Source organism: Symsagittifera roscoffensis, chromosome 4, assembly GCF_963678635.1.
Source record: "Symsagittifera roscoffensis chromosome 4, txSymRosc1.1, whole genome shotgun sequence".
NCBI lineage: Eukaryota > Metazoa > Xenacoelomorpha > Acoela > Convolutidae > Symsagittifera > Symsagittifera roscoffensis.
This window is the reverse complement of record NC_087065.1, coordinates 62,719,256-62,743,856: the sequence shown is the minus strand read 5'-3', so window position 1 is coordinate 62,743,856 and position 24,601 is coordinate 62,719,256. Positions and strand designations below refer to the sequence as shown.

At 35.1% G+C, this 24,601-nt stretch overlaps 2 protein-coding genes and 1 long non-coding RNA gene across 9 annotated transcripts in view; all 3 read right to left on the bottom strand.

The window, feature by feature from the left end:
- LOC134844594 (myoferlin-like) overlaps positions 1–7,639 on the bottom strand; it is a 64,780-nt gene extending 57,141 nt beyond the window's left edge. For all 7 annotated transcript variants that reach the window (XM_063861347.1, XM_063861346.1, XM_063861345.1 and 4 more), the window contains exons 1-7: positions 7,557–7,639; positions 6,955–7,060; positions 6,548–6,677; positions 5,502–5,623; positions 5,133–5,264; positions 2,479–2,592; positions 1,971–2,155 (exon numbers count right to left, since the gene is read on the bottom strand). In XM_063861347.1, coding sequence (XP_063717417.1) covers positions 1,971–2,155; positions 2,479–2,592; positions 5,133–5,264; positions 5,502–5,623; positions 6,548–6,677; positions 6,955–6,996 — 725 coding nt within the window. In that variant the 5' untranslated portion in view covers positions 6,997–7,060; positions 7,557–7,639. The remainder of the gene's footprint in view (positions 1–1,970; positions 2,156–2,478; positions 2,593–5,132; positions 5,265–5,501; positions 5,624–6,547; positions 6,678–6,954; positions 7,061–7,556) is intronic.
- Positions 7,640–8,309: 670 nt separating this feature from the next.
- On the bottom strand, positions 8,310–14,227 carry LOC134844593 (uncharacterized). The gene is made up of 3 exons (XR_010162693.1): positions 13,939–14,227; positions 13,329–13,500; positions 8,310–8,329 (listed from the first exon to the last, which is right to left on the bottom strand). It is a non-coding gene; the product is annotated as an uncharacterized LOC134844593 (long non-coding RNA).
- A 7,871-nt stretch (positions 14,228–22,098) lies between these two features.
- On the bottom strand, positions 22,099–24,581 carry LOC134843808 (probable ATP-dependent RNA helicase DDX56). The gene is made up of 2 exons (XM_063860093.1): positions 23,341–24,581; positions 22,099–22,710 (listed from the first exon to the last, which is right to left on the bottom strand). The coding sequence occupies exons 1-2, from the start codon at positions 24,550–24,552 to the stop codon at positions 22,180–22,182; spliced, it is 1,743 nt and encodes a 580-aa protein (XP_063716163.1). The 5' UTR covers positions 24,553–24,581; the 3' UTR covers positions 22,099–22,179.
- Between the last annotated feature and the right edge of the window lie 20 nt (positions 24,582–24,601).

Genomic DNA, 24,601 nt, shown 5'->3' with positions numbered 1-24,601 from the left:
TCGTTTTCTTCAAAAGCCGGTCAATAAACATTATTGTTCGAATCCAAGTAATTATATATGCCCTTCATTTAAGCCACGACGACGAATAAACGTGAGAATTTTATTGTGCCAGGATGCAGTTTGGCTGTTGTAATGACCCTGCTAGGGGCCTAGGAAATTAGACGATAAGCAAATTAGACGGATGCTACAAAAACGAAATTAGACGGAATTTATTTTTTACAGATCTGGCATTTTAGACGAAAGTGAAAGGGCCAACAAAGATTTTTCTTAATAGTCAAGTTTCACAAAAACAAAAAGAACATAAAATGTCAATACCTATCAAAACAATTAGTTTAAATGAACATAAAATGTGAAATCTGAATATTACAGGAGAGTTTTGAATTGAATAAATTATGCATGACTGACTTGTAAAGTTTTTTGCCACCGAAATTGAACTCTTGTCTACAAACAATTTTATTTTTCTAACGCAATTTGTGTGCAAACAAAGTTAATTTCTCTCACTTTCGTCTATTTTCTCACAATTGCAGTTTTGCAAAACCGTCTAATTTCCTTTTAAGTACCTCCGTCTAATTTGCTTATCGTCTAATTTATCAACCCCCCCTGCTACTTTTCTTCGAAGCAAAATATCGAAGAAAGAAGCAGAGTCATTAGCCAAATGTGCATCATGGCAGAACATCGTTCGCACGTTTTTTACTCGTTCTTCAAAAGAAGAGGATATAAATAACTGGGGTTCGAACATTAATGTTTGATTTGTGTTATACTCTGTTACAGTTATATAGCTAAAACTTCATTCGTTTATATAGCTTTCTTCATTCGTTACACAGGTTTTTGCCCAAGATCCGATTTACAATGTTGATTTTCTATGATTTCATTGCATATTTTTGAGCTCAAAATCTGGTTTATATTAACATTTTTTATTTATTTCTTGAATTCTAAAACATCTGGCACCTGTGTTTTTATTTTAAAAAAATCAAGAATAAAATATTTCAATTAGTTTTCTAAAAAGCATGTTTTTTCCCTTGTTAGCAAAAAAAATCGATTTTAGTGTGTCGGATAATCCATCCAAATCGATTTAAATCAATTTTTAGACCCTTAAATCGATTTAAAATCCATTTAAGTTCGTAAAATGTACATTGTTATTTGATTTGGATCAATTTAAAATCGATTTAAAATCATTTTAAATTGATCTGAAACCATTTTTGTCAGTGCGGGTGTCTTTGTTTTATGTGTATTTCCTGTGTTGAATTTGAGCTTCCGTTTTTTTTACTTCGAAGTGCTTGATAAATTTGAATTTACATAATTTAACGAGAATGATCAAAATGAGGCATTTGAATTACAAAAGCTATATTTAAAGCAAAATTATTCATTCAATGCTGAAGCTCAATTAAAGTTTTTATCAGACGATATCTTACACCTAAAATAAGAAAGATAACTTAAATAACGTAAGAATTTTCAACTTTTAAAACTAGAGCACCGCAACCCAAAAACAGAAATAGTTACAAATTTTTAACTATTCAAGCAACTTGTTAATTGACTAGTTTTTTAAGCAAATTGACCAGCAAACTTGTCGGACAACTTGTGTAAATTGTAAATGATAGGAAGAGAAAAATAGGATCATTTCGAACAGCCTGTGAAAAAATATGATACAGCCCAAGCATGAGAAAATCTTTCAAAATGAGAACTTACGATACTAGCCAAAAACAATCATATTTAGCTAGTTTCCCATGTTCTCATTTTGAAAGACTTTCTCATGCTTACGAGGTATCATTTTGCTTCGAAATTATCTTATTTTTCTCTTCCTATGAGTTCAATTCTAAAATGTTTGCGAAAGACTTTAACTACTAAAATATTCTTCATAAAACTTCAGCGCAAACAAAAAACGCGAAGTCAATAACAAATATCTACGGTCAACATGATCGGTTGCACTCTTCGCAGAGATCCGCTAATCTGGAACAAGTTAATATTCTCACATCTCAATGTCGTCGGTGTCTGCGCTTTCCTTTTCCTTGGGGGGTTCATCGCCCGCACCGATGACCATGGCTGTGAACTTGACATAGCCCTTGCAGCCACTCATGGGATCCTCCGGATCTGTGAGGAGGAGCCACTTGCTCAAGTATGCATGTTGAGGTTGATCATACACTGCTCCCACGTCCAGCTGAAGAAAACCAAAAATGCTCACATGTGAGGACTCCACAAAACATTCATGCTATGAATGAACTGCCATAAAAGAACCTGTATGTTTTCTAGGATTTTTGTGGTCACAGCGTTAGGGGTGCTTGATTATTTAGAAAAAATTTTTTATCCGCGGACCAACCCCAATTTACAGAAACTTTTGGCGCCGAATGCAATATTTTGAAGAAAAAAATTCTTGCAGTTTTTGTTGAGAACACCCTTCCCCCTAAATCGACCCCAGCGGACTCCGATAGTTTGAATTAAATCTAAAGAGAAAGTGATAGTTCGGATATATCATGTTGCTACCTTGTAGCTGCCTATGAGTGCATCTGATCTGAGCACCCTGGCATTAAACAGCTCCACTTCCACTGTTTGGCTGAACAACTCCTGGGGCGACTGGTGAACATTGAAGAAAAAAGTCTAAAACACAAATTATACATTCTCACAACTCATACGAAAAAATTTGCACTATTCATTAAAATTATGGATTGAACTATGACACTTGAACACAATTTGATACTTGAACACAATTTTTGCAATGAGATGATACCATCTCAGCATTCTATAAATGAGATACTATTAGAGTAAAATTAAGACAGGGGCGATCATGAACTTCGCAAACACAAGAAAAGAAACGGCAAAAAAGAAGCTCTACAAAATCATGCCTTTAAAGAACAAAACACAAGAAAATTTTCAAATCATGTTCAAAAAGTACCAAGGAAACTCTGGCCACAGAATATATAAAAAACTTTTTTTTTTTTGCATATTGTGATGTTTTTTTTGTTCATTAGGTTATGAGCAGATCTAAACAAAAGCCTAGAAATTCAGTGCATTCGATAGTAAGAGTAAAATGCACATATTCCACAACAGTATTTATCAAAAAACTAATCGAAAAACGAAAATTTCAAACAAAAAATCAAAGATTTTTTTACATTTAAAAATTTTTTTCAGAACTTTTTGTGGTTATTTAGGCGCTGAAAAGCTTCATAAACTATTACTTCAGGAATGAAATTGAATTTTGAACAGTACAGTAACTTTTGCACTGCAAAAACCAAAGCACTATAAAAATTTATGCCAAAAAATTTTACAACGATTTCCTTTAAGCCGAGAGAAAATTGCAATCTTTAAATACAGAGGCGAAGTTGCACTTCGTATACACAAGCAAAAATATGACCGATAACTCTACTAGGAAAAACTGAATGAGTAAAATTTTGAGTCTACAATATTTCATAAGTGATGCACGCCAATTATGAGTCTACTTAATTGCTAAGTGACGCAAGCCAATTAAGACGCATTAGAAGTACCAGTCAAATTGAAAAAATAAATTTACCGACTAACATGCCTCAATTTATAGAGCGGATGCATTTAAACTAGTATACAAAAAGTTCATTAAAAACATCCGACCCGGCCCAAGTTCGAACCCACTTATTTTGCTGCTGGTCACTCATCCTACCTCTACGGTACAGATCCATGATGCCTTGAAACTAAAGTGCTATTTGTAATATAATAGTCTGAGTTAATATCCTTAGCATTGGCTGTACTTAATAGCTGGATAAAAAAACACTTTCAAAATGAACAATTTTGTCGCAACAATTGCATTGCAACAATATTTGCGACTTACTAAGGAAAAAAAAGAAACCTCATACTATAACACAAGCTATGCTTATGTAAAAATTAAAAGTAACAAAAAAGTTTTCAGACTTGAAAACCGAAAGTTTGAAGAAGATGCGAAGACACCTCTATATCGGAATTTTATCTAATATAAAGACTTTGAAATGAAAAAAAAAAATGAAAACAATAAATTTTAAACAGGCGCAAAAGAACTCTTCACAAATTATACAAAAAATTAAACCTAAATTTGACAAATTAGTAGTAGATGTTGGAGCTGAAGTGGGGGGGGGGGGGTCCCTGCAGACCCACATGTATTAAGATAGGGAATGGAGCATCCGGTCTTAATACATAGCTTGAAGACCGGATGCTCTATTCCCTATCTTAATACATGTGGGTCTTCAGGGTCCCCCCCCCCCACTTAACCTCCAACATCTACTACTCAAATTAAACCTAAATTTGTCAAAAAACCCGCCTCCGAAAAAAGACTAAAAATAAGAGATGTAACTCTTCGTGTAATTCAAAAATAGGAAATATCCGGACGCAAGGAAGGCACTTAACTGAACTTAAACATAAATTGTTTACAAAAACTATTTACACAAATTTTCATAAAATAAAACTGATACATCAATTTTTTAGTTTTCCACCGCTTCGCATTTTCATTTTTTATGTAATAAACTGATGAATCAATCTGAAATTTGTATGCAATACGCCCTTTTGAAAATAGATAAAAACATATAAAATAGATTTTTGAAAATAGATATTGGGTGCTTATTGCGTACTAAGAAAAAAAAAGTACGTCGACATCAAGCTTATTGTAATCTTGATTAATCTTGGCAACATTGCCAAATTTCCAAAAAAACATGATACAAAAAAGACAAAAAACAATGTAACATATTGTTTTTTAAATGAACAACAGCACCAAATTTTCAACATGATTCACTGATTCTGTTTGACAAGATGTTCACCAAAAAAAGCTCGATTCCAATTGGATGATCTTGTTTATAGTAAAAGTAAAATGAGGACATGACAAGCCGTCAAAACACACATCGATGACTGCCGCAACACTACAAAGAACATTTTGGATACCAAATGCAGTAGAATAAACAATTTCAATTTTCTGAAAATTAGCAAAAGTAATGAACCATACTGCTCGTATCATGACAAAGCATTGAGTGTTCCGATTGCCTTTCAACGTGTCTAAATACTGAAGAACAAAAAATGTACTCATAAAATATTTCGGTTCAATTATGAATTCCGTTTCCGGCTTGAGCAAGGATTAGTCGAACTAATAACGTTATCAAAATTCTAAAGGTGGACAAATCAAAGTTTAGTTGTTTGCTATGACTGACCTCGTTCCAATTGGGCTCTGCACTGTTCTTCTTGACCTTGGTTGACTTCTGGTCCTTGCCCAGACTCACTTTGCACACTGAGTTAATATCCCCACCTGGCAGCTGTCTCGCCTGGAAGATCTTCACTCGGATCTGAAACATAAACATATACATGAAATACGAGACATCAAGGTCATATGACCAAAATTAAAGTTCTTCACACTGGCGAATTTGAACGAATAACTAATGATTGAACATATATGATCAAGAAATCAATTAGTTCAGACTGAACCATTTCAAACTTTTACAACCCGGTCCAAACTTTACGGTTGAGTTGGAGAGTAGAACCTATGACCCATTGATTGATAAGTAGGTGGCTTTCTCCCTTACCTGCATGTCCTGTGGCTTGTCAGAGAGAGTGCCCATTCGCTTGCTCTTCATCTGGGCCTTCCTGGCAGCCGCTTCCTCCTCCCCCATCAACTCCTCTACGTCAGAAGCGAGACCCTGAGAGGCTACAAACAGAACACAAAACACATGATACAATGTACAACTCTTTCGTTGACTGACAACGTAGATTATCTTGTTCAACAAATCGATAGCAATGGTAAAGAGCTATCCGCCGCTCTTTACCATAGCAATGGTAAAGATCGCCGCCTCTCAATGGAAATATCAATGTTCAATCTATTCGCATTCCTTTTTGCAAATTTTTTTCTACGATATAGTAACTTTTGTAGCATTAAAGAATTGAATGAAAGCTTAAGTACCGCAGCAAAAAAAATCTAGGAGGAAAATGGCATTTCATATGAGGTAACTTTTTTGAAAGTGAGCCTTCACAGTAGCGGATTAAGGGGGGCGCGGGCGAACGCTTGCTCTCAGGGATTTGACCCCCTGCCGACCCAAAGGGTCCCCCTTTATATTATTTTGAGATATCCATTTTTGGCTGACTGACCTTAAAATTTTTCTAAAGGCGCCAATCTATACTAATTTTGAGCCGAAAAAACGCGAGTTTTTGGTCGAAACTTTCCAAAAAGTGCCTAAAAACGCCTTTTTAGGCCTTTATTGAAAAATTTGCGGAGCAGAAAATGTGGTCAAAGTAGGGTCTTTATAGTGGTTTGGGAGAGCTCGGAAAATCAATTTGGTCGACCTAAAAAAAGTCGACAAAATTTTTAAAATCCGCCCCCCTGGAGAAATTCCTAGATCCGCGCCTGAGCCTTCATAACAACAAAACTGTAAATTGAATTAAATCATAAAATGTCGTTCACGTGAACCAGAATTTAATTTCAAAGATATTTTTATAAAAATGAAACAAAACCAAAAAATAGAGCTCCACCACAACAGCTTTTTTTTTGTTCTGAGGGGAGGGCTATATTTTCATGGGAGGGGGCTGTAATAGGAAAGAGCCAAATAATGAACAGACATGGATATCACTCTCGTACCGTCAGTGTCGTATCCTGAAGTGTCCATTGAGTCACCACCAGTGGAGTCTCCACTAGAGGACACACCTCCTCCTCCGCCTCCGCCCTTTTTACCGGAGCTCTTGTAGATCACCAGGAAACTTATTGTACCCTAAACATACATTGACATCTTTCACGTGACGAATTATGTCATCAAAGTCAATAACAAAAAGGTAGATTTTAAGATACGACATGCCTTGAATTCCTGTTACTAATGGCAAAAACGTGTAGTACTCGATTTCACTGCGCTTTGTTGATCGAAAATGCAAAAGATATCAGCTTTGGTCTGAGAGGGTATGCTACAGATTTGTTTTGAAACGTTTTTACTTTGAAAAAAACATAGGTAACTGCCCATTGGTGAGTATGGGTAAAAAAAGTGTACTGCGTGCCTCTATTTTGCGCTTGTTTCCGTCCAGCAGAGAGAGACTCATCTCAGCCTGTCCAGACTGACTCCTGACCACTTCCCGTAGACTGATCGTGCCAGTGCCAAGTAACCTAACACAGATGCATAACACTGTTGTTTCTCCCATAAAAACACTCCGATCAAAAAAACACTTTCGATGTTAAGATTCGCATTTTTTTATATGTACTCGAAAAAACCAGTGTCGTTCAAAAAACCGCACTAATGTTCAATTTCGTTTTCTGATATCGAATAATTTTCCAGCGAAAGTGAAGTTGATCATTTAAGTTCTCAGATGAATTGAATAGCTACAACGGTAAACAACTAAATATCATCATCTAAATCTCCAGCAGTTATATTATCAGTCACTTTCATCATCCACCAAAATAAAAAACAAAGATGCCTTCAATAAAAGACTCCGTCATCATCAACATCATCGCGATAAAGAGTCTTTATTATTCACCCCTCGTTTTTAAAGCGAAGACTTAGTTCCGACTGCTTTGAAAAAATAAACGGCACGTTTTTTTTTCCAGAAAACACCGAGGACATAAAGAGATGGATGAAAGATCGCCGTTATCATTTCATCCTTACCTGTTTCTACCCACTTTCTCGTAGTCCTTCACCTCAAACTCAATCACATCATTCTGAACAACCGGCTTGTCAATGTCCCACGACAATTTCTGAACACAAACACACTGCCTATATATACGTTCTTCGTCTCTTTATACAAAAAAAAGATCCCACTTAGTTGAAGTTTTACAAAAAAAAATTTGAAGAGTTTGGATTTTGTGCATACCTTCTGCCGATCAGATCTTGACATAGAAGAGCCCACAACATTTTACTCTGATTTTTGATGGCAATGACGCTGACGTGCGCAGGAATTTTTCGACCGGCGGTTTTTCAAACATAGATTTTGGTTTTTAAGTCAGCCATCTCGAAACTTTTAAGCTCTGCCAAAACCTCAGAATGACCAACATTGGCAACATTTTCTGCCCTGCAGGTGATTTTTTTCTTGGAAAAAAGCCGTTTTTGAAAACATTTTGATACGTTTTAGCTTCCTAAAAACTATTATATATTGGGATCAAAGGCGCCTTTAGAAAACGCCGCTTCTGTAATAAAGCCATTGTGCGTATTGAAGACTCTGCAATGAAACCTCGTTCCAAGTGGGGTTGCAGCTGTTCTCGATGTGGTTGGTCTTGCGCTGCACCCCTCTGAAAGTGAGCACTGCAAACGGGTCGCTCTCTCTCCCAGTCTCCACATTGGGCAGCTTACTCGCACTCTTCACTGTCACATTCAGCTGACGGCCACCCCCTCCACCTGCTCCACCCCCAGCCCCTCCCCCGCCCCCACTCTCTCCTCCGCCCCTAAGACAACAAAACAACAGTAAAGCTAAGACCACAATACATCTAAATCATAGATGTATACAAGATTTTTTGAAATGAGTGCAACGAAATACTAAAGGCAGTAGCCGCTAAAAGAACAAGTTCAGGTTTTGCAATTGAACAGGCTTGCAGGAACTACGACTAGCGAGTTTTCAGAATTTCAACATCCAAAACCGTTCTTTCATTATAGCAATCATATTATCTGTGCGCGAATTAGACTATATAATTGGAAAAAATGAATCCTCATAGTTCATAGACTGTGTGAGGCTCTAGCTGCAACTTCACAAGATCGCTTACTATGAATAATTTTACTCTAACAAGTTGTAACTAAAGGTTTAGTTTTTTGCTGTTTCCCTCTTTTTTCCTCGTTATAATTTTTATTTATTTTACTGTTTCATGCGCCTTTCATAATGGGTTCGTCAGCTGTCCACTCTAAGTTTCAATTTACCAGTATCATGCCATGTTGTGAGTGAGTTTTTGAAATTTGTAATGTAATTTGTTACGATGAGAAATAACATCTTTTTTCCTTCTTCTAAAAATATGAAACATATACAACAATCAGCTACTCCGAAAAACAGTTCTGGCATCTTTTGAAAAATGTTGACCTAAAATTGGGTTTTTTCGGCGCCCACACCTGCTTCAAGCTTAGTGTATTTTGGCGTTGAAAATTCCTTCAGAAAAAAATTTAATGTTGGTCGACGAAAAGTGGATTTCAACAAATTAAAATTGAAGTTTTATAAGCAATAGCTTGATCGCAAAACAATTAAGTTGAAAATATTTATCGGCTAAAATAGATATATTCAAAGCTTTTTCTTTGCGTTTAAAACACCCGAAATTAACGAAGTTATTTCCCACTGCCTGATCAAAACAAAATCAACCAATATATTACGTAATGATTCAAATGCTTAGAAACCTACGCAATTTGCCAGTAACATCTTAAGACTTCAAGCACATATCAGAAACAAAAAGAAAACACCTAGTCAGCATAGTCATGAAAATGTAAGCAAAATGTAATGAAGCATATTAGTTACAGAAAATAGGATTTAAATTTCAAATTTCGAATTCATTATAGGACGTAAAACACTTCAATTCTCATAAAGTTCAACTCTTAAATAAACTAAATTCTTACTATTTACATCTTTGATTTAATTACATAACTTTGTTGTGAATTGACCATCTAGACATTTATTTGAGGAGGTCCCGTCTTCGATGGTTCGGGCACACTCAGAGGAGCGTGCTCCTTGCAAATGCGCTAACAAACGTTTGTGTCCCCGGACCCAGATCAAAGGGTAGGCCGAAGAAGACATGGGACAAAACAATAGAGGAAGACCTATCCTTGCTGGGACTGAAAAAGGAGGAAGCCATGGACAGGGATTTGTGGAAGGCATTGTTGTCTAACCCCGTGTAGCACGGGAAAAAGACACAAAACGTTGATGATGATGATGATGATGTTGTGAATTGAATAGTCAAAAACTCCATTTTATCTCCCAGTTTATCCCGACACCGGAAAAAGTTTTTGCAAATTTTAGAATTCAAATTACCATCAATAGGGTTTCGTTATGATACCACATTTGACCCCAAGGAGTTTTCTTTAGATAAAATGACAAAAGTTTGTCAAAAAAATTGTGCGCCATAGTTCATTCCCACTTCGTGGATGTGGTTGGAAAAAAACTGACACAAAAGTATTTTTCATCCGCTGATTGTTTCGAGATGAAACGAACTCTTGAAACCCAGAACCTAAGTTTTGCTTCATTTTCAATTTCATTTTTGGAGAGTGCGCCTTAGAAGTTAGTTTTAAAAGCAAAGCACCATAACGCAATATATATATATATATATATATATATATATATATATATATATATATATATATATATATATATACCTGAAGAAAAACTCTTTGATGCGGTTTTAAAAACGGTCCATGCAATTAACTCTAAACAAAAAATGCAGGATTACATATATTTACACAGAGAGAGGCAAAACTGAGCTTTACGCCACTTGCGATGCACAATAAAGCTCCAAAAATCAAAGTATAAAGTGGCTCTAACTTAAAAATTGAAAATTTGAATGAATTTTTTTGAAGAAATCGTAGTCGAAAAAGTCAACAAAATTTTTATTGCAAATGTTATAGAAATCAATTACCTTCAACACAAAAGAAGAATTTGGGCTTAAATCTATCCATTTTTTTCTGATAACCAATCGATGAAAACATTAAGAATAAAAAAATTGAGATCAAAAAATCCTAAATGTACTCAAAAACTGTTCATTAAATCTTGCAACCGAACAATCTGCATATCCAACAAGAAAAATCGGGGGGTGAACGGCTCTATTCGCAAAATGCTATAGTATAAAATTTAAAAAAAAAACGAATAACAAAATTTCAAAAACATGAAAGCAAAAATTACAAACAACTGTCACAGAAAAGAGCTTGCCAAAAATCAGAAAAAAACTCTAAAAGCCTATGAGAATAACGCAATCATTTTAAGAGCTATCAATTAAGAATTATTCGCAACGGTAAGAGAGCTAGATCACAACAAAAATTAATATTTATTGCAGAAAAATTCCAGCACAAAAATTCCGAAAAATTTTACTTCTAGCAGAATATTTTGGCGCCTATAAAAAACCAGAAAACCATGAACTATATTTATGCTCATGAAAATGAAGAAAAAATGTACTAAAAAAAACTACCAAAAAAAAGATATAATTACCCGGCAAGCAAGCCGACAAAAATTGGGTCGAAAACAATAAAGCCGACAAAAAATCGATTTGCATCTGAAAACTTTTTTTAGCTGTAAAACAATTATCAATTCAGTCGCTGAGTCTACCTGTTGAATTACAGCTGTTAGACGTGCAAGTTGGGTACAAATAGAGATGCATTTGGACATTACGAAATTTTAATCTTCCTGTAGACAAAGTTGTTTACGGGAAAAACGTCTAGTACCTGATTTCAATACTCTTGCTTATCGCAAGGGTAATTATCGCAATTAGAGATTTAAAAAAAAAGAAAATTTTCCAATAAACAATTTCAAAAATTGTACGAGACTGATAGGGTAGTCATTTTTTCATTAAAATTTTGAATTACCAGGTCAGACTAATTCTATTGGAAAAAGGATTAAGAAACTAGGGGACAAGCAAATCGATGATTTTAATAAAGCTGAATTATCTGATCAGAAAAGTATTCAACAAGCGTATTGCGATTTAACGTAATACGGTGGTAAAACAGTTAGATGACACGAAATTAGGACAACATTAAAAACTAATTTAGCCGTTCAACCTATTTATGATGAAAATTTTTTTTATTCATGACAAAACGTTTGATCGAAAAAATATAATACAATTTTGAAATGCATGAAATATGCAAGAGTGGCACGTAAAATTGGTATATTTTAATTTTCTTTAAGCATATTTCGTTTATTTTCTCGTAATAGTACTTTTATAAATTCGCCCAAATTTCTTTCAATGAGCGGCATCAAGTTTGCTTCTCGTCTAATTTCCTATGCCCCTTTTTAAAAAGTTTATCTAAAATTTTAATTGAACTGGTATTATCTGTTCTTTTCAAAGTCAATGTTTTAGGGACCCGCGCATTCGTTTCAATCTAAATAACAAAAAAAAACAGATTTCAAGAAATTTTCAGGAAATTGTTTCAAGAAAATTATTCCAAAAAATTATAAAAAATGATTGCAGTTAAGACATCCTTTAAAGTTTGATATATAGCAACTTGTCTAGAGAAAAACCACAGCGAGCGAAAGCCGAAAAAATTATGACCTGGCAACAAGGAATGTGCTTTAATAAAACGTATAAAGCTACTGATAGTTGAAATCTTCAAAAGGAAACTAAACTGCTTACAACAATTAAACTCAAGAATTGAAACTTAGGTTGTAAAAAAGTTATTCGATCCTGTATTTAAAGTACAACAAGTGTAATAATCAATACAACATTCAAATTATCATACAACCTCAGTACAGTTTAATTAAGAAAAAATTTAAAATATTACACAGAAAACTTTTTAAAAACATTCCATTACATTTCTTAAGAGCGACAAAAAATTGGCAATCATTTAGTGAGCCTTCTTCTATTCAAAATTTTTGAGAAGAGAATATGGTGGCGTTCAACGGTGCCGAAGTACAACAGTGCTGAAACTGAAAACGTGTTCAACAGTCTCAAAAATTGATCATATTTGGGAATTTCGGGTTCTTTTTGTGATTCGTTGGCAGTTTTGCGGGAATACTGTTTTGTTTTGAAACAAAACCAGGAAGAAATTGTGACAATTTGCTGAGGATAATTGTTTGCTCAGAAAAAACATATGACGCCGCGCTTGGGGAACTTTTGTTTGTTTTACAAGCTGCATTAATTGATATGGCCATTTTCATCGTTTCAAATTCCGTCCATTTGAAAATAATCACTTGCCAGTGAGATGAGTAAAAACAGTATTCAAAATAACTTTCGGCACTATTGAACAACAAAATGATTTTTGGTACTGTCGTACTCCGGCACTGTTGTACTGCCCCTAGAATTAAAAAAAAAATTATTTTATGTTAAACTCTCTGCGTTCAAAAACGATTGTTCAAAACTGAACCCGTCAATGTTTTAAAATTCAACCGTTAATTCAAATGCGAGCCAACTAATTTAGGGTAGTCAAATTGGGAAAAAATTTAAAAATATAACAATGTCTCTGACTCTCCACAAAACGAAGAAATTTATAGCAACTTAAGCAGGTTTTCTTACGATTCCTACAATTCCTTGTTTGTCCGACCAGGCTCCTGAAAGTAGCAGGAAAGAACTCTAGTTTCGATGTACTTTTTTGACCCAATTTTAGCTACTCTAGCGAATCGTCCGATGGAATCGAGCCATGCATCAACTTAAAGCCATTTCCGTCGTAAGGACTTCAAAAATATATCTCTGTTAAAAAGGAAAAAAACTTCTTTGCTCCAAAAACAGTTTTGCTTTGGTTTTTTGGAGGCCGAAAAAGACTAAAACTTACCCTGCAGACATGTTCTGCTGGACTCAGCTGGAGTTGCTCCTCTTTTCAAATCCAGCCAATGGATAAACAACTTCTGTCACTTGGGTCGAAAAAAAAAGTTTAAAGTCGGTAAACGCCACCGCCCAGAATTTTCGTGAGCTGTACGCCGATCAAAGGTGCAAATCACTACGAGCTAAAACAAACGGTCACATGCATTTATTCATGCAAAAATTACCTCTCCATATTTGCTGCCGCAAAAAAAACCCATGCATGTCGGATTTTAATATTTGCCGAAATTGTATGTTTTTTTTTTCAATCTCTTTTAAACCACAACAATCTTTAATAGGCTCCATTATCTTCAAAAATCAGACCGGAAAAAATATTAAAACAAAAATTAAAATACTAGGTTGGTCTGTACGAGAGTTGAGCTTGGAGAGCTGTTGACCCATATTACGCTTCAAATTTAGCAGCCAATGCTTTTGAAAAGCTCTGATCATTTTAAGTCACTTCTGATTTTGTACGAGTGGCTTTTACCACCGGGCAATTTTTTGCCTGCGATTTAAGAGCAATTTTTTTCTGATTTTTTAAACGTTGTATCGTACAACCAAAACAACTAAGAAGACGAACTAACCTTGTCAAGATTAAATTAATCTAACGTTAGACACGAGATAAAAAGCGGTTTGGATCTAAGACAGTGCCTGGTCGAGACGTTTGAAGCCAATTTTGGAAGATCACAAACCGAAATTAAAAAATTAAAAATAAAAATGACAGCGAAATAAAAATTACAATAAAAAGAGCAAACACTGCTTGTATGTTTAAACTTTTGAAATATATAACTTTTCACATGGTTAGTTTTGAGTAAATGTATTTTTTAAACTCAACTGGTGTCGATTTGTGCTATTATCGAGTTTGAATTATAAGCATGTTTTATGGCGGAGTTCGTTTTAGAGTAAAAGAAAATATCCTTTGGATGATTCCTTCTTGAGCTGAAATGAAATGGCACAAGTGTGCTTATCCTTTCTCACATGTTTGTTCAATTCCAACTTCATTTCAAACCAAAAAAAGTCATTCAGTCGGAAAAAGCGCAACAAATTGAAAAGAAAATAAGACTAAACTTTTGTCACGTCACGTCATGGACAAGCTACTTTTCAAAGTATGCCATAATTTGAAGTATTAGAAGTTTTTAAATCACACAAATTCCATTTTTATTCCAATTTAGTAGGAACTGAGCTGTGAGGAGCTGTGTATTTCATAATGTTAATTAAACTGTACAATCCACCTCTCTTATTTTCATTTTTTTGTTCAATTTTTTACTTTTTAAACCGGGAGAACATATGGTGCCAAATGACACACAAAATCATCCGAGAATTATCTGTTTAATTACGTCCACAAATATGAATAGAAAAGGAGATCAGCATGCTTCAGAATAAAAAACCATAATCATATTCAAAACAAATAGCCATCGTCAGCGAAAAAAAAAATACAGAAAAAAAATCTTCTGAAATGAGTATAAAGGATAAATTTTACAAAACTACCTGAAAAAAATACGATACGAAGCTACATGAGAACAGATAAAACGAATTATCTGCCTTGAGTAATAACTGCGTTTTTAGCGAACAGAGCTCCTTTTGCCGCTTTGTTCGTATGTCTCAATAAAAATAACTAGGGGCCCAGCTAAAGCTAGCTTTTTGATATTTCCGGAATTTTTTTTACAGATGCGGGATGAAATGGGTAAATTAAAAAATTAAAAACTCTCAAAACCAGCCATCTCGATTGAACAATTTTACTTAGGAATTGGCAGGGTAGTTTTCGAGAAAAGTCAAGTTTCCAAAAAACGGTGAATAAATCAAAAACCGAGAATCACACTTTTGTGCTGGCTGTAGCTGTTTATGCAGTAAAGAAGATTCATATAAACTGTTGTTTCGATTGAACGCAAAAACTCAGGTTTGGGCAGGTAGTTTTCGAGAAAAATCAAAAAGAATAAATAAACGATCAAAAATTCAAATATTTGACTAGTCCGAGAGCCAGAACTTACTCTGTAAAAAAACTTGAGGGGAGCCACTTGTGGAAGAGAGCTTTTTCCAACCCATTTTATTCATTGCACACAAATATCCGATTTGGGAGAGTAGTTTTTGAGAAAACAAGAAAATCCTAAAAATATGGGTCAAATATTCCCCCACAGACTTTTTCGAAGGCTAGAGACAGTAGGGCAAGGTAAAAATACGAGGGGACTATGCAGACACGCAGAGTACGAGTGGTCGGTCTTCGCATTGAAACCCGATTTTTGAAAATAGAAAATAGTTTTCCACTGAAGTAAAAAAAAATAAAAACACCCAGTCACACACATTTGCATAATAACTAATTTTACCGAACAAAAATTTTTGGGCAATCGAAACTACACAATATAAGTTGACTGAGTCGATACCGCTTTCTTACGCCGAAATCGTTTAATTGAAAAAAAAAATATATATACGAATTCAGGTTTGTTAAAATGGCAAATTACAGAACTTTCAATTAGAAAAAAGACACAATTTGAACTTAAATCAAATCCATGTTTTACACATTATGACGATAAAAACCAGTACCAGATAAAAACAAATGCCATTTTAGAAAAAAAAGGGGCAGCTGAAACTAGGCCGAACACCACAAAACCGAAAAAATCACATTTTTCAAAGGTTTTTCCATTTGAAAAATTAATTTATGACTGACATGTACTCCACCTGTTTACTACCTAGATGAAGTAGTTTGATTTGAATTTTCAGAAACTGTGCATGTCTTGAAATTTACCATTCTGACAAAATTGACCATTCTGTGGTTCAAGTTATTTACGAAAAAAAGTACAGAACCCGATTGCAATACCCTTGCTTATCGCAACGGTAAATAGCCCAATTGGAGTACAACTTTTTTTAGAAAATTGACAAGAAAATGAAAAAAAAGGTTAAAAATTTGTTTTTTAAATGTTCAAACTGGCGCTAAAAAAACTCCAAAAAACTAATTTTAATCAAGAAAAGCTAAATTTTCACAGCTAATAGTAAGAATAAACTACCTCATGCAAGCATGCACGCTCACCTTATTAGCTGACAATTAGACCAAGGGTCAAAAGTTTTTTTAAAAGTAAAAAACTCCAAAAACGAACTATAACCAAGAAACGCTAAATCATCACGGCTTAAAGTACGAAAAAACACAGAGACGACGCGGAGCTTCGCATCACTTGCGATACAATACAAACAAAAAGACAGTAAAAAATGAGACAATTTTAGATACTGAAAACTAGGTGAACCAAAACTTTCGTAAGTCTTGATAAAAACAACTAGAGGACCAGCTAAAGCTTTATTGAATGAGTTTGCTATACTGATGCGGCACGAAAAGAGTGATTTCAAAAATTGGGTTGCCTAAAAAATTAGCTGTTCCTCTACTAAAATAAGTGAAAAGAAATTTTGAGAAAATCAATTTTCCCAAAAAGATAGAAAATTCTCTAACAAAAAGTTGAGGAATCGCTGCTTCTGCGGGAAAATATATCGCAACCCGTTACTTCAATGGAACTTTTCATCTCAGATTTGATTAAGTAAGATTTAACAAAATTAAAAAAAAGTTTCTAAAAAGCGGTCACAAGTTCTAAAAAAAAAGGTTCAAAAGACTTTCCAAAATCCAAACCATTTGAACTCAAAACATCAGGTATAGCAGGGTAGTTTTTGAGAATGTTGAAAAAATTTATAATGGTCAAAAATTCAAAAATTTGATTTTTCAGAGGGCAATTATTTCTTGTGTAAAACTTTTCGCTAGTGTCCGCTAATGTAGAGGAGCTTCTCACTACCCGTAATCTCATTGAACCCACAATATCAGATTTGGGAAATAAATTAATATTTGGACGTTTCCGAGGGACAAAAATGTTTGTGTTATTTATTTTGGGTGTAATCGCTTCAGCATGGGAGCTCCCCACAACAAGACCTTTCGATTGATACCAGATCTCAGATTTGGGAGGGTAGTTTTCGAGAAAAGTTAAAATTTTTCAAAAAAAAAAACGGTCACAAAATCGAACTGTTTACTTTTCCGAGGGCCATAACTTTTGGAGTCAAAAAATTTGGACGTAGTAGCAAAAGCAAATTAACTTCCCGAAGCCCATTTGAAAATTGAACCCAAAATCTTAGGTATGGCAGGGTAGTTTTCGAGAATATTCAAAAAGTTTGAGAGACGGTTAAAAAACTGAATGTTTGAATTTTCAGAGGGCAATATGTTCTTGCGTAAAACTTTTTGTTAGTGTCCGCTAATACAGAGGAGCTTCCCATAACCCGTTACCCCATTGAACCTAAAATATCAGATTTAGGACAAAAATCGAAATTTTGACTGTTACGAGGGTCAAAAAAATTTGTAATATATTTTTTGCGAGTAATCGAGACTGCCTGGGCGCTCCCCACACCACGTCCTTTCGATTGAAACCAAAATCTTAGATTTGGGAGGGTAGTTTTCGAGAAAAGTTGAAATCTTTAAAAAAAAACAGTCACAAAATCAAACTTTTTATTTTTCCGAGGGCCATAATTCTTGGAGTCAAAAAAATTGTGCGTAGTAGCAAAATCAAATGAAGATCCCGAAGCCTTTTCTGAGAATTGAACCAAAAATCTTAGGTGTGGCAGGGTAGTTTTCGAGAATATTCAAGTTTTTAAAAAACTAGCAGTTTGACCTTTCAGAGGGTACTAACTTCTTTTTTAAAACATTTTGTTGGTGTCCGCTAATGCAGAGGAGCTTCCTCCTATAGGCTATCTTATTCAACTCACAATATCAGAGATGAGAGGTTAGTTTTTGAGAAAAAACGAAAAGATCCACAAAACGGTCAAAAAATAAAAATTTATTTCAAGGACCGTAACAAGCAAAAAAAATTTAAGTCCTAGTCACTTATGCAGCGGAGCTTTTTGAAACAGTTCTATCCATTGAAACCAAAAAATCAAATTTTTGCAAACAGTAAAAAAAATTCCAAAACGAAAAAAATGAAATTTCAACAAACAGATTGGTAAACATACAACTTAGTTAAAAAGTGCGGAGCGGAGTGCTAAAATTGTGTTGATTTTGAAACGACCCCAAATTAGGTCATTACACCGATGAAAAAATAGGCGGAATAATATTTGGCCGAGGAATTTTTTAAACGAAACAAAAAAAAGTGAGGAAATAAAAAGTCATGGTAAGTAAAATTACAAAATATAGGCGTAATTCAAGCACTATAAACAACAATTCCAAGATCAGAAAAAAAGCCGACAACAGATAAGCTGACAAATAATTAATCGACAATTTTTTTATTGAAACAGAATATAACCCATTTAAAAAAAAACAGGTCCTGGTCAGACTCGAACCCAGGACACTTGGCGTCCCAGGCATATTCGTTACCTACAGACTAAATTGGCCGGGAACACTAAAAATTTGAATACATAAGGAACACAGAGGCAAAGCTGTGCTTCGCAAACATTTGAGAAAACACGACCAAAAAGCAGCTATCAAATGACACATGAAAAGTAGAAATAAGCCTCGAATTTGCAAAACTCGAGGCTTAGCAAAAACTCGAATTAGCAAAAATCTGCGACCTAGCAAACTTGAATCTCACGCACTAACCACTCAGCCACGAATGCTTGAAATCCCCAAAAACTAGCTATCAATAATGCAGCTACATATGCTAACAAATTGCTAATTCGATGCAACAAAAAAAGCATCTAATACAAAAAGGTAAAATTTTGCATGTAAAAAATCGCAAATCATAAAGCCACATGTATAAATTATGCATTTCAAAAAATTGCGAGATATATTGAGTTGAAAAATTTCTGAAATCGACATTTTAGTATTGTTATGTTGTTTGAAATAAATAGCTTTCTTCGGTTCACTTGATGAATTAAAAATGCATCAACTGTGTAAACTTATAACTATTCGAATGTTAAAGCAACTAAATATCAAAGGTGCAACAAAATATCAAAAAATCTTATTGCCAATTCGGTGCAGCAAATATTGCTGCTTTAAGTCGCAACAACAATTGCGACTAAGTCGCAACAATATTTGCGACTTAGGTTGGAAAAAAAGAAAGTTCGTACTATAATATATTGCTTCGCAAGTGTAAACAGGGTAGAGATGAGTCCAGACGAGTCCTGTGGACAAAAATCTTGACGGGAAAAAAGTCGAGTAACCGGTTGCAATAGGGTGATAACTTAGTAGCTAAGAGACTAACAATCTTTTAGGTTTTTCCTGAAACAACACACTTAGCCAACAGACAGTTGGAAAAGGGTCAATGAACACAAGTAAATAGAAAAAAAAGACTGACTTTTTCTCAACACTGATTTTTCTCGACACTGAGTTTTTCATGACACTGAGTTTTTCACTACACTGTTTTTTCTCGACACCGCGAAAACTTTTTTCTCGACACTGGCTTTTCTCAACACAGACAACTTTTTCAAATTTTTTAATTTCTTTGAAATCAGGACTTAAAAGGCAGTAACATGATATATCACTCGAACCATTCCGATGATTTGTGCTACCTGATTTTGGGTGGAAAATGAAAAACTAAAACACCTGAATAAGAAATTCCTCCATATTTTTTTAAATAGTCGGAATACAAAGTCCCGAACGAAAACCTTTTCGCTGAAATCTCTCTTAAATTAACAATAACTGGTTTCCGCACAAGTATTACAGGAGCCAGTGGCACATAATTTTTAAATGTAAATTTTTAAAATCTAAATGATCAATTTCTTAAACTTGCGAATCAAAACACTATATCAAAGTTTAAAACTTTTGAGTCACTGGCTTCTGAATGGAAGTGTTCATTAAAAATAATGCTGATAAAAGCATAATTCGCAGTAAAATATTTCAACACAGGCTTGTTATTGAAGATGAAGGAAGTTTCTAGAACTCCTTCGGAAACCTTCAATATCAGACATCAATCTTTTGATTCATTTTTAATGAACACTTCCATTCATTGCTTTTTTATACGAGTAAAATGAAAAAATGATTGAAAGTTTGCTGAAAAAAAAAACAGCCAGCCAGTAAACTTACGTCATCAACATAACCGATAAAACATCTATTTACTTCTTTTGCAACTTCAGTAAAAGGTTCAGAACTAAGACAACACATCAGGAATTATATTCCGCTGGTAGAATGCAACCGTGAACTAATTTGATACCACGACCAATTTCAGTCATCCTGTGAACATAGTTATTTACGCAAAAAAAATCCAGTACTAGCTTGCAATACACTTGCTTTTCCCGATGAACATTGATCGATTTGACTGCAATGGTTTCAAATAGATACATCATTCAACTCTGGTTCCCACTTAATTGTAGCGCATCATTTTTTCGTTAAAAACTGAAAAAAGCAGCGTAGGAAATTCCTGCACATTTCGTGGTAGGAACAACGAATTGTGCATATAGCTTTGACTCAGTTTCCTCATTCAAATTACTTTTAATTGACAATCTCAAGTTAAGGACAACGCTAAACCCTCGCAAAAGTTCCAGATCCTCCCTTAGAACATTAAAAAAAGAAATGGCGAAATTAGCTTCCCAATAATCAGTATAAAACAAACCTATTTTTTTGAATTAATTTGAGAAACTTACCGTTCGATATCGTTCAGATTAGAATCGCGCAGATTATGAAGCAGACTGTCGCGGATTTTTTCCATGTTTAGCAGTGCTGCTGAGTCACATAATTTTCAGGCGTGTTTTCCTACCTGCTACCTCCACTGCTCCTGATTTTAGATTTTAATCTAACTGCTGGATTATTTCAAGCGCACCGGTGTGTTAATTTAGTTCAAAGTTGTAACGCGGAAATGGGCTATGATTTGTTATAACTTCATCAAATTTGATGACATGTTTCGTTCCGCAAATCAATTATCGCCAGTGTAAAAAAAATCATGCTGCTCTATGAAGACCAATTTTTAAAACTCAGATCAATGGTTCATTACATTTTGTTTCTTTAGTATTTTTATCGATCTATTCATTGCAGGCAAGGTCTCTCTTGTAAGACAGGATATACTATGTTCAATATAAACAGGTTACGCCGTTTCTGCCTAGAATGCTTCGACCACTTACAAAATTGGAGAAACAAGTGAATAAAAACTTTTAAAACACCTTTTGACAAATTTTGAAAATAAGGGGCTAGAAAGTTTTGGGCGACAATTTGTAACTGGTAAAAATTAGAACCAATCTGAATTCATAACTATCCGTTATTTGCATGTTACGAACTGTCGCCTGTTTCGAACTGCCGCCTCACTGTCACGAACATTTAATGATAACTTAGATTAAACTACTTATTAAATGAACTATTATGAATGATTAAAATTTGTCCGAATTTCAAATTGTTGAAAATCGATTGAATACCTTCTCTTGTATTTTTTGGCATAGAAATCAAACATGTACATAAGACTCTTAAGTAATAAAAGCATTCATTAGTTAAATTTGATTTTGTTAGGTTCAAACGCGGGTAGCTTAATTTACGCAAGACGCATAAGTACCTCAAAGATTTTTCTAAAATGCAACCAAGGTAGAGCCTGCGATACCCCCAGTCTGCTTTTAAATTAATTTAAAACATTTTTTCTAGATATTGAAAAGATTCAGTTCGACTTATGTCTGAAAGTGAACTATCATCTATCTTCTATCTCACTCAACCTTATCCGAATTTAGGGCTCCTCCTTTTTATATGAAAAATTGGGCCATGAGTACATTCATTTTCTGATACTTCAAATCTTCCAAATAATTTCAACTAAGTTGCCATAAACGAAGATTTGATAAGATAATTTTATGACGAATGTTTTTCAAAGCAATCCAAATCAGTCTTTTTTCTGGATCCGCGGGATGGTTGCGAAGATTCTTGCACTTAAACATTGACATCGTAAAAATCTACCAAGATATCATAGACACTTGAGGGGATCTTTGTTTCTACTCTGCTTTTTGCCTTTCTTCAGGAGACCTAGTTTCTTGTAGTAATCTAGAGTTTCCTTCTGCAGCTGTTTCTTCGCCTTTTTCCGGTCCCAAGCTCCTCCGTCATCTTTGCTCTCTCCTAAGACACCCCGTGTATCGCTCTGGACCTCTTCAATTCCGGCATCACTAGTGGATAGTTTCGTGGGAGCCAGGTACTCCGGAAACTCTGAGATGTCTTCGAACTTCCTCTTGAGTTTGCTTCCAGTCTGGTTGTTTCCATGTTGCACGGCCACCAGGTCACTGGGGTGTTTTTTGAAGTGCTTCTTAAGTTTCTCAGACTGCAGCAGCTCCGTGTGTATCTCCTGAAGCTGTGCACTTCGGATGGTCTTGTTAGAGAGAGACGAGAGCACGTCGTTCACTCTGTACACAAGTTTGTCTACTTCGGCCATATCGACAAAGTAATCCTCAACTGCATTTTCTGATTCCTCTGTCGCATCGTCGCTGTCACTTTTTAATCGTTCCTAGAGTATAAACAAAATTCTTTCAAAAATAATCGAGTTGAAAAAATATCGATTACAGAGCGTATCAGGTATGGAAAAAGAGGGTATATTTAAAAAGTTCTTGACAGGTGTATACTTATTTGTAAATCCTGCGAAAATGCTCTTTAGAAGTTTCAACATTTTTTAAAATGTTACCTAAGACAAATCTCAATATAAGCATCTTGAGGAGTTTATCATCTTTAGGAATTTGTGCATCTTTACGAACAATTTACGCATCGTCAGGAGTTTGGTACTATTCGCGCTTTTGGCAATAGTTAAGAATTATGGTATGACAAAACTCATCTAGAAGTACTCCATGCGGTCCCATAAAAAAATGAAATTTGCGTGAAAAGATCAATATTGGTTTTTAGACAGAAAAAACGATCAGCAATATGCACAAACAAGTTATATACACTTTCATAGTAATTTAACAAGGTACAAAATTCGTATATGCTTAACTGTTCATTTCTTTTTTTATAGGGGCGAGATTCGATACAAGGTACCATAGGGGGGAAGGGGGGGTGTGTATGCGTGTTTTGGTATTCAGTCAACCCAGAATTTGATTGATCCAAAAATTATCCTCAAGCATTTGGCATATATTGTTTACCGAACCTGTACAGCTGTAAGCGCTGCTTCGTCTGACGGCATTATTAAAGACAGCACAGTTCCCCTCTTCGCTCCTCTGGCAGTCCTGCCTGCTCTGTGAATGTACACCGAAGAGTCAGTTGGGAAGTCGAAGTTCAGCACCAGGGATACATTTTGGAAGTCGATTCCTCTGGATAAGGAGAACTCCTGGTCTGTGTGTTTTTTCTTCTCGCTGCGAAAAGATTGAGCAGCCAGATCAGTCGCAATGATGATGTCGTACTGGTCCGAATTGAACAACTCAACTACACTGTGTCTCGAGTTGAAAGGCAACTGGTCATTCAAAACACAACTGTAAAACTTGAAGCTGTCCAAAAATAACTTCAATTTGTAGGAACTTTTGATATTATTACAAAACACAAGACATTTGCCCCGTATTTTCTCAAACTTCAACAAATGCAGTAGTACACAAAATTTGGCAGTCTTGTGTTGGACTCTCAAACACAGCTGCTTCAATTGTTTCTTTTCTGGTAGCTCTTGGTTCAGCAATCTTACCAACGCTAAATTATGCGGTAAAAGCGTCTTGATAATAGCTACTTCTTTACTCAAAGTGGCAGAAAGTACGATTGATTGAAAATTGCGGCCAGCATGGCTTAATGTCTCCCGAAGATCTTTCTCAAACCCACATGAAAACATTGCATCTGCTTCATCGATGGCTACCAATTTCACTTTGCGGATGATCTTTCCAGAAAAGCTGCTAAGACATCTAGAAACTTGACGTGGAGTCCCAATCAGCACGTCTGGAAATTGCACTTCGAGAGATGAAAATACCCCACTTTTAGCCTCCGTCGGGTCTAAACTTCGAAACACAATTATACCTGGAAATGTTTTCGTAGCCTGAACAAAACATTCTTCTGTTTGAATGCACAATTCTTTCGTAGGACACAACACCAAAGCTAGGACTGAATTGCTTTTCGCTTCCTTAGTTTTCGATTCTTTGATCTGCAGAATTTTCTGGACCATAGGAAGCACAAAAATAGCAGTTTTTCCACTCCCAGTTGTAGCCTGGATCAGAAGATCTTTTCCGGACAGTGCCAAAGGAAGAGCACTAGCTTGGATTGCAGTCGGACTTTCCCACTTGAGTTTTCGCAATGACTTCAATATTCTTGGATCAAGTCCGAGTGTTTTGAAAGATCCCAAACTACTTTGAGATTTAGAACTTTCCTCGCTAACTAGAGCCATTCCATAAACAAAATAAATCTAAAATTTTCCATGCTTCAAAGTTGCGTTA

What these genes read in the sequence shown, in the direction of transcription:
- LOC134843808 (XM_063860093.1), bottom strand. Translation starts at nt 24,552, where the DNA reads ATGGCTCTAGTTAGCGAGGAAAGTTCTAAATCTCAAAGTAGTTTGGGA. An exon ending in CAGCGCTTACAGCTGTACAG is followed by an intron (nt 22,711 to 23,340) that starts GTTCGGTAAACA and finishes TTTATACTCTAG; the next exon opens with GAACGATTAAAAAGTGACAG.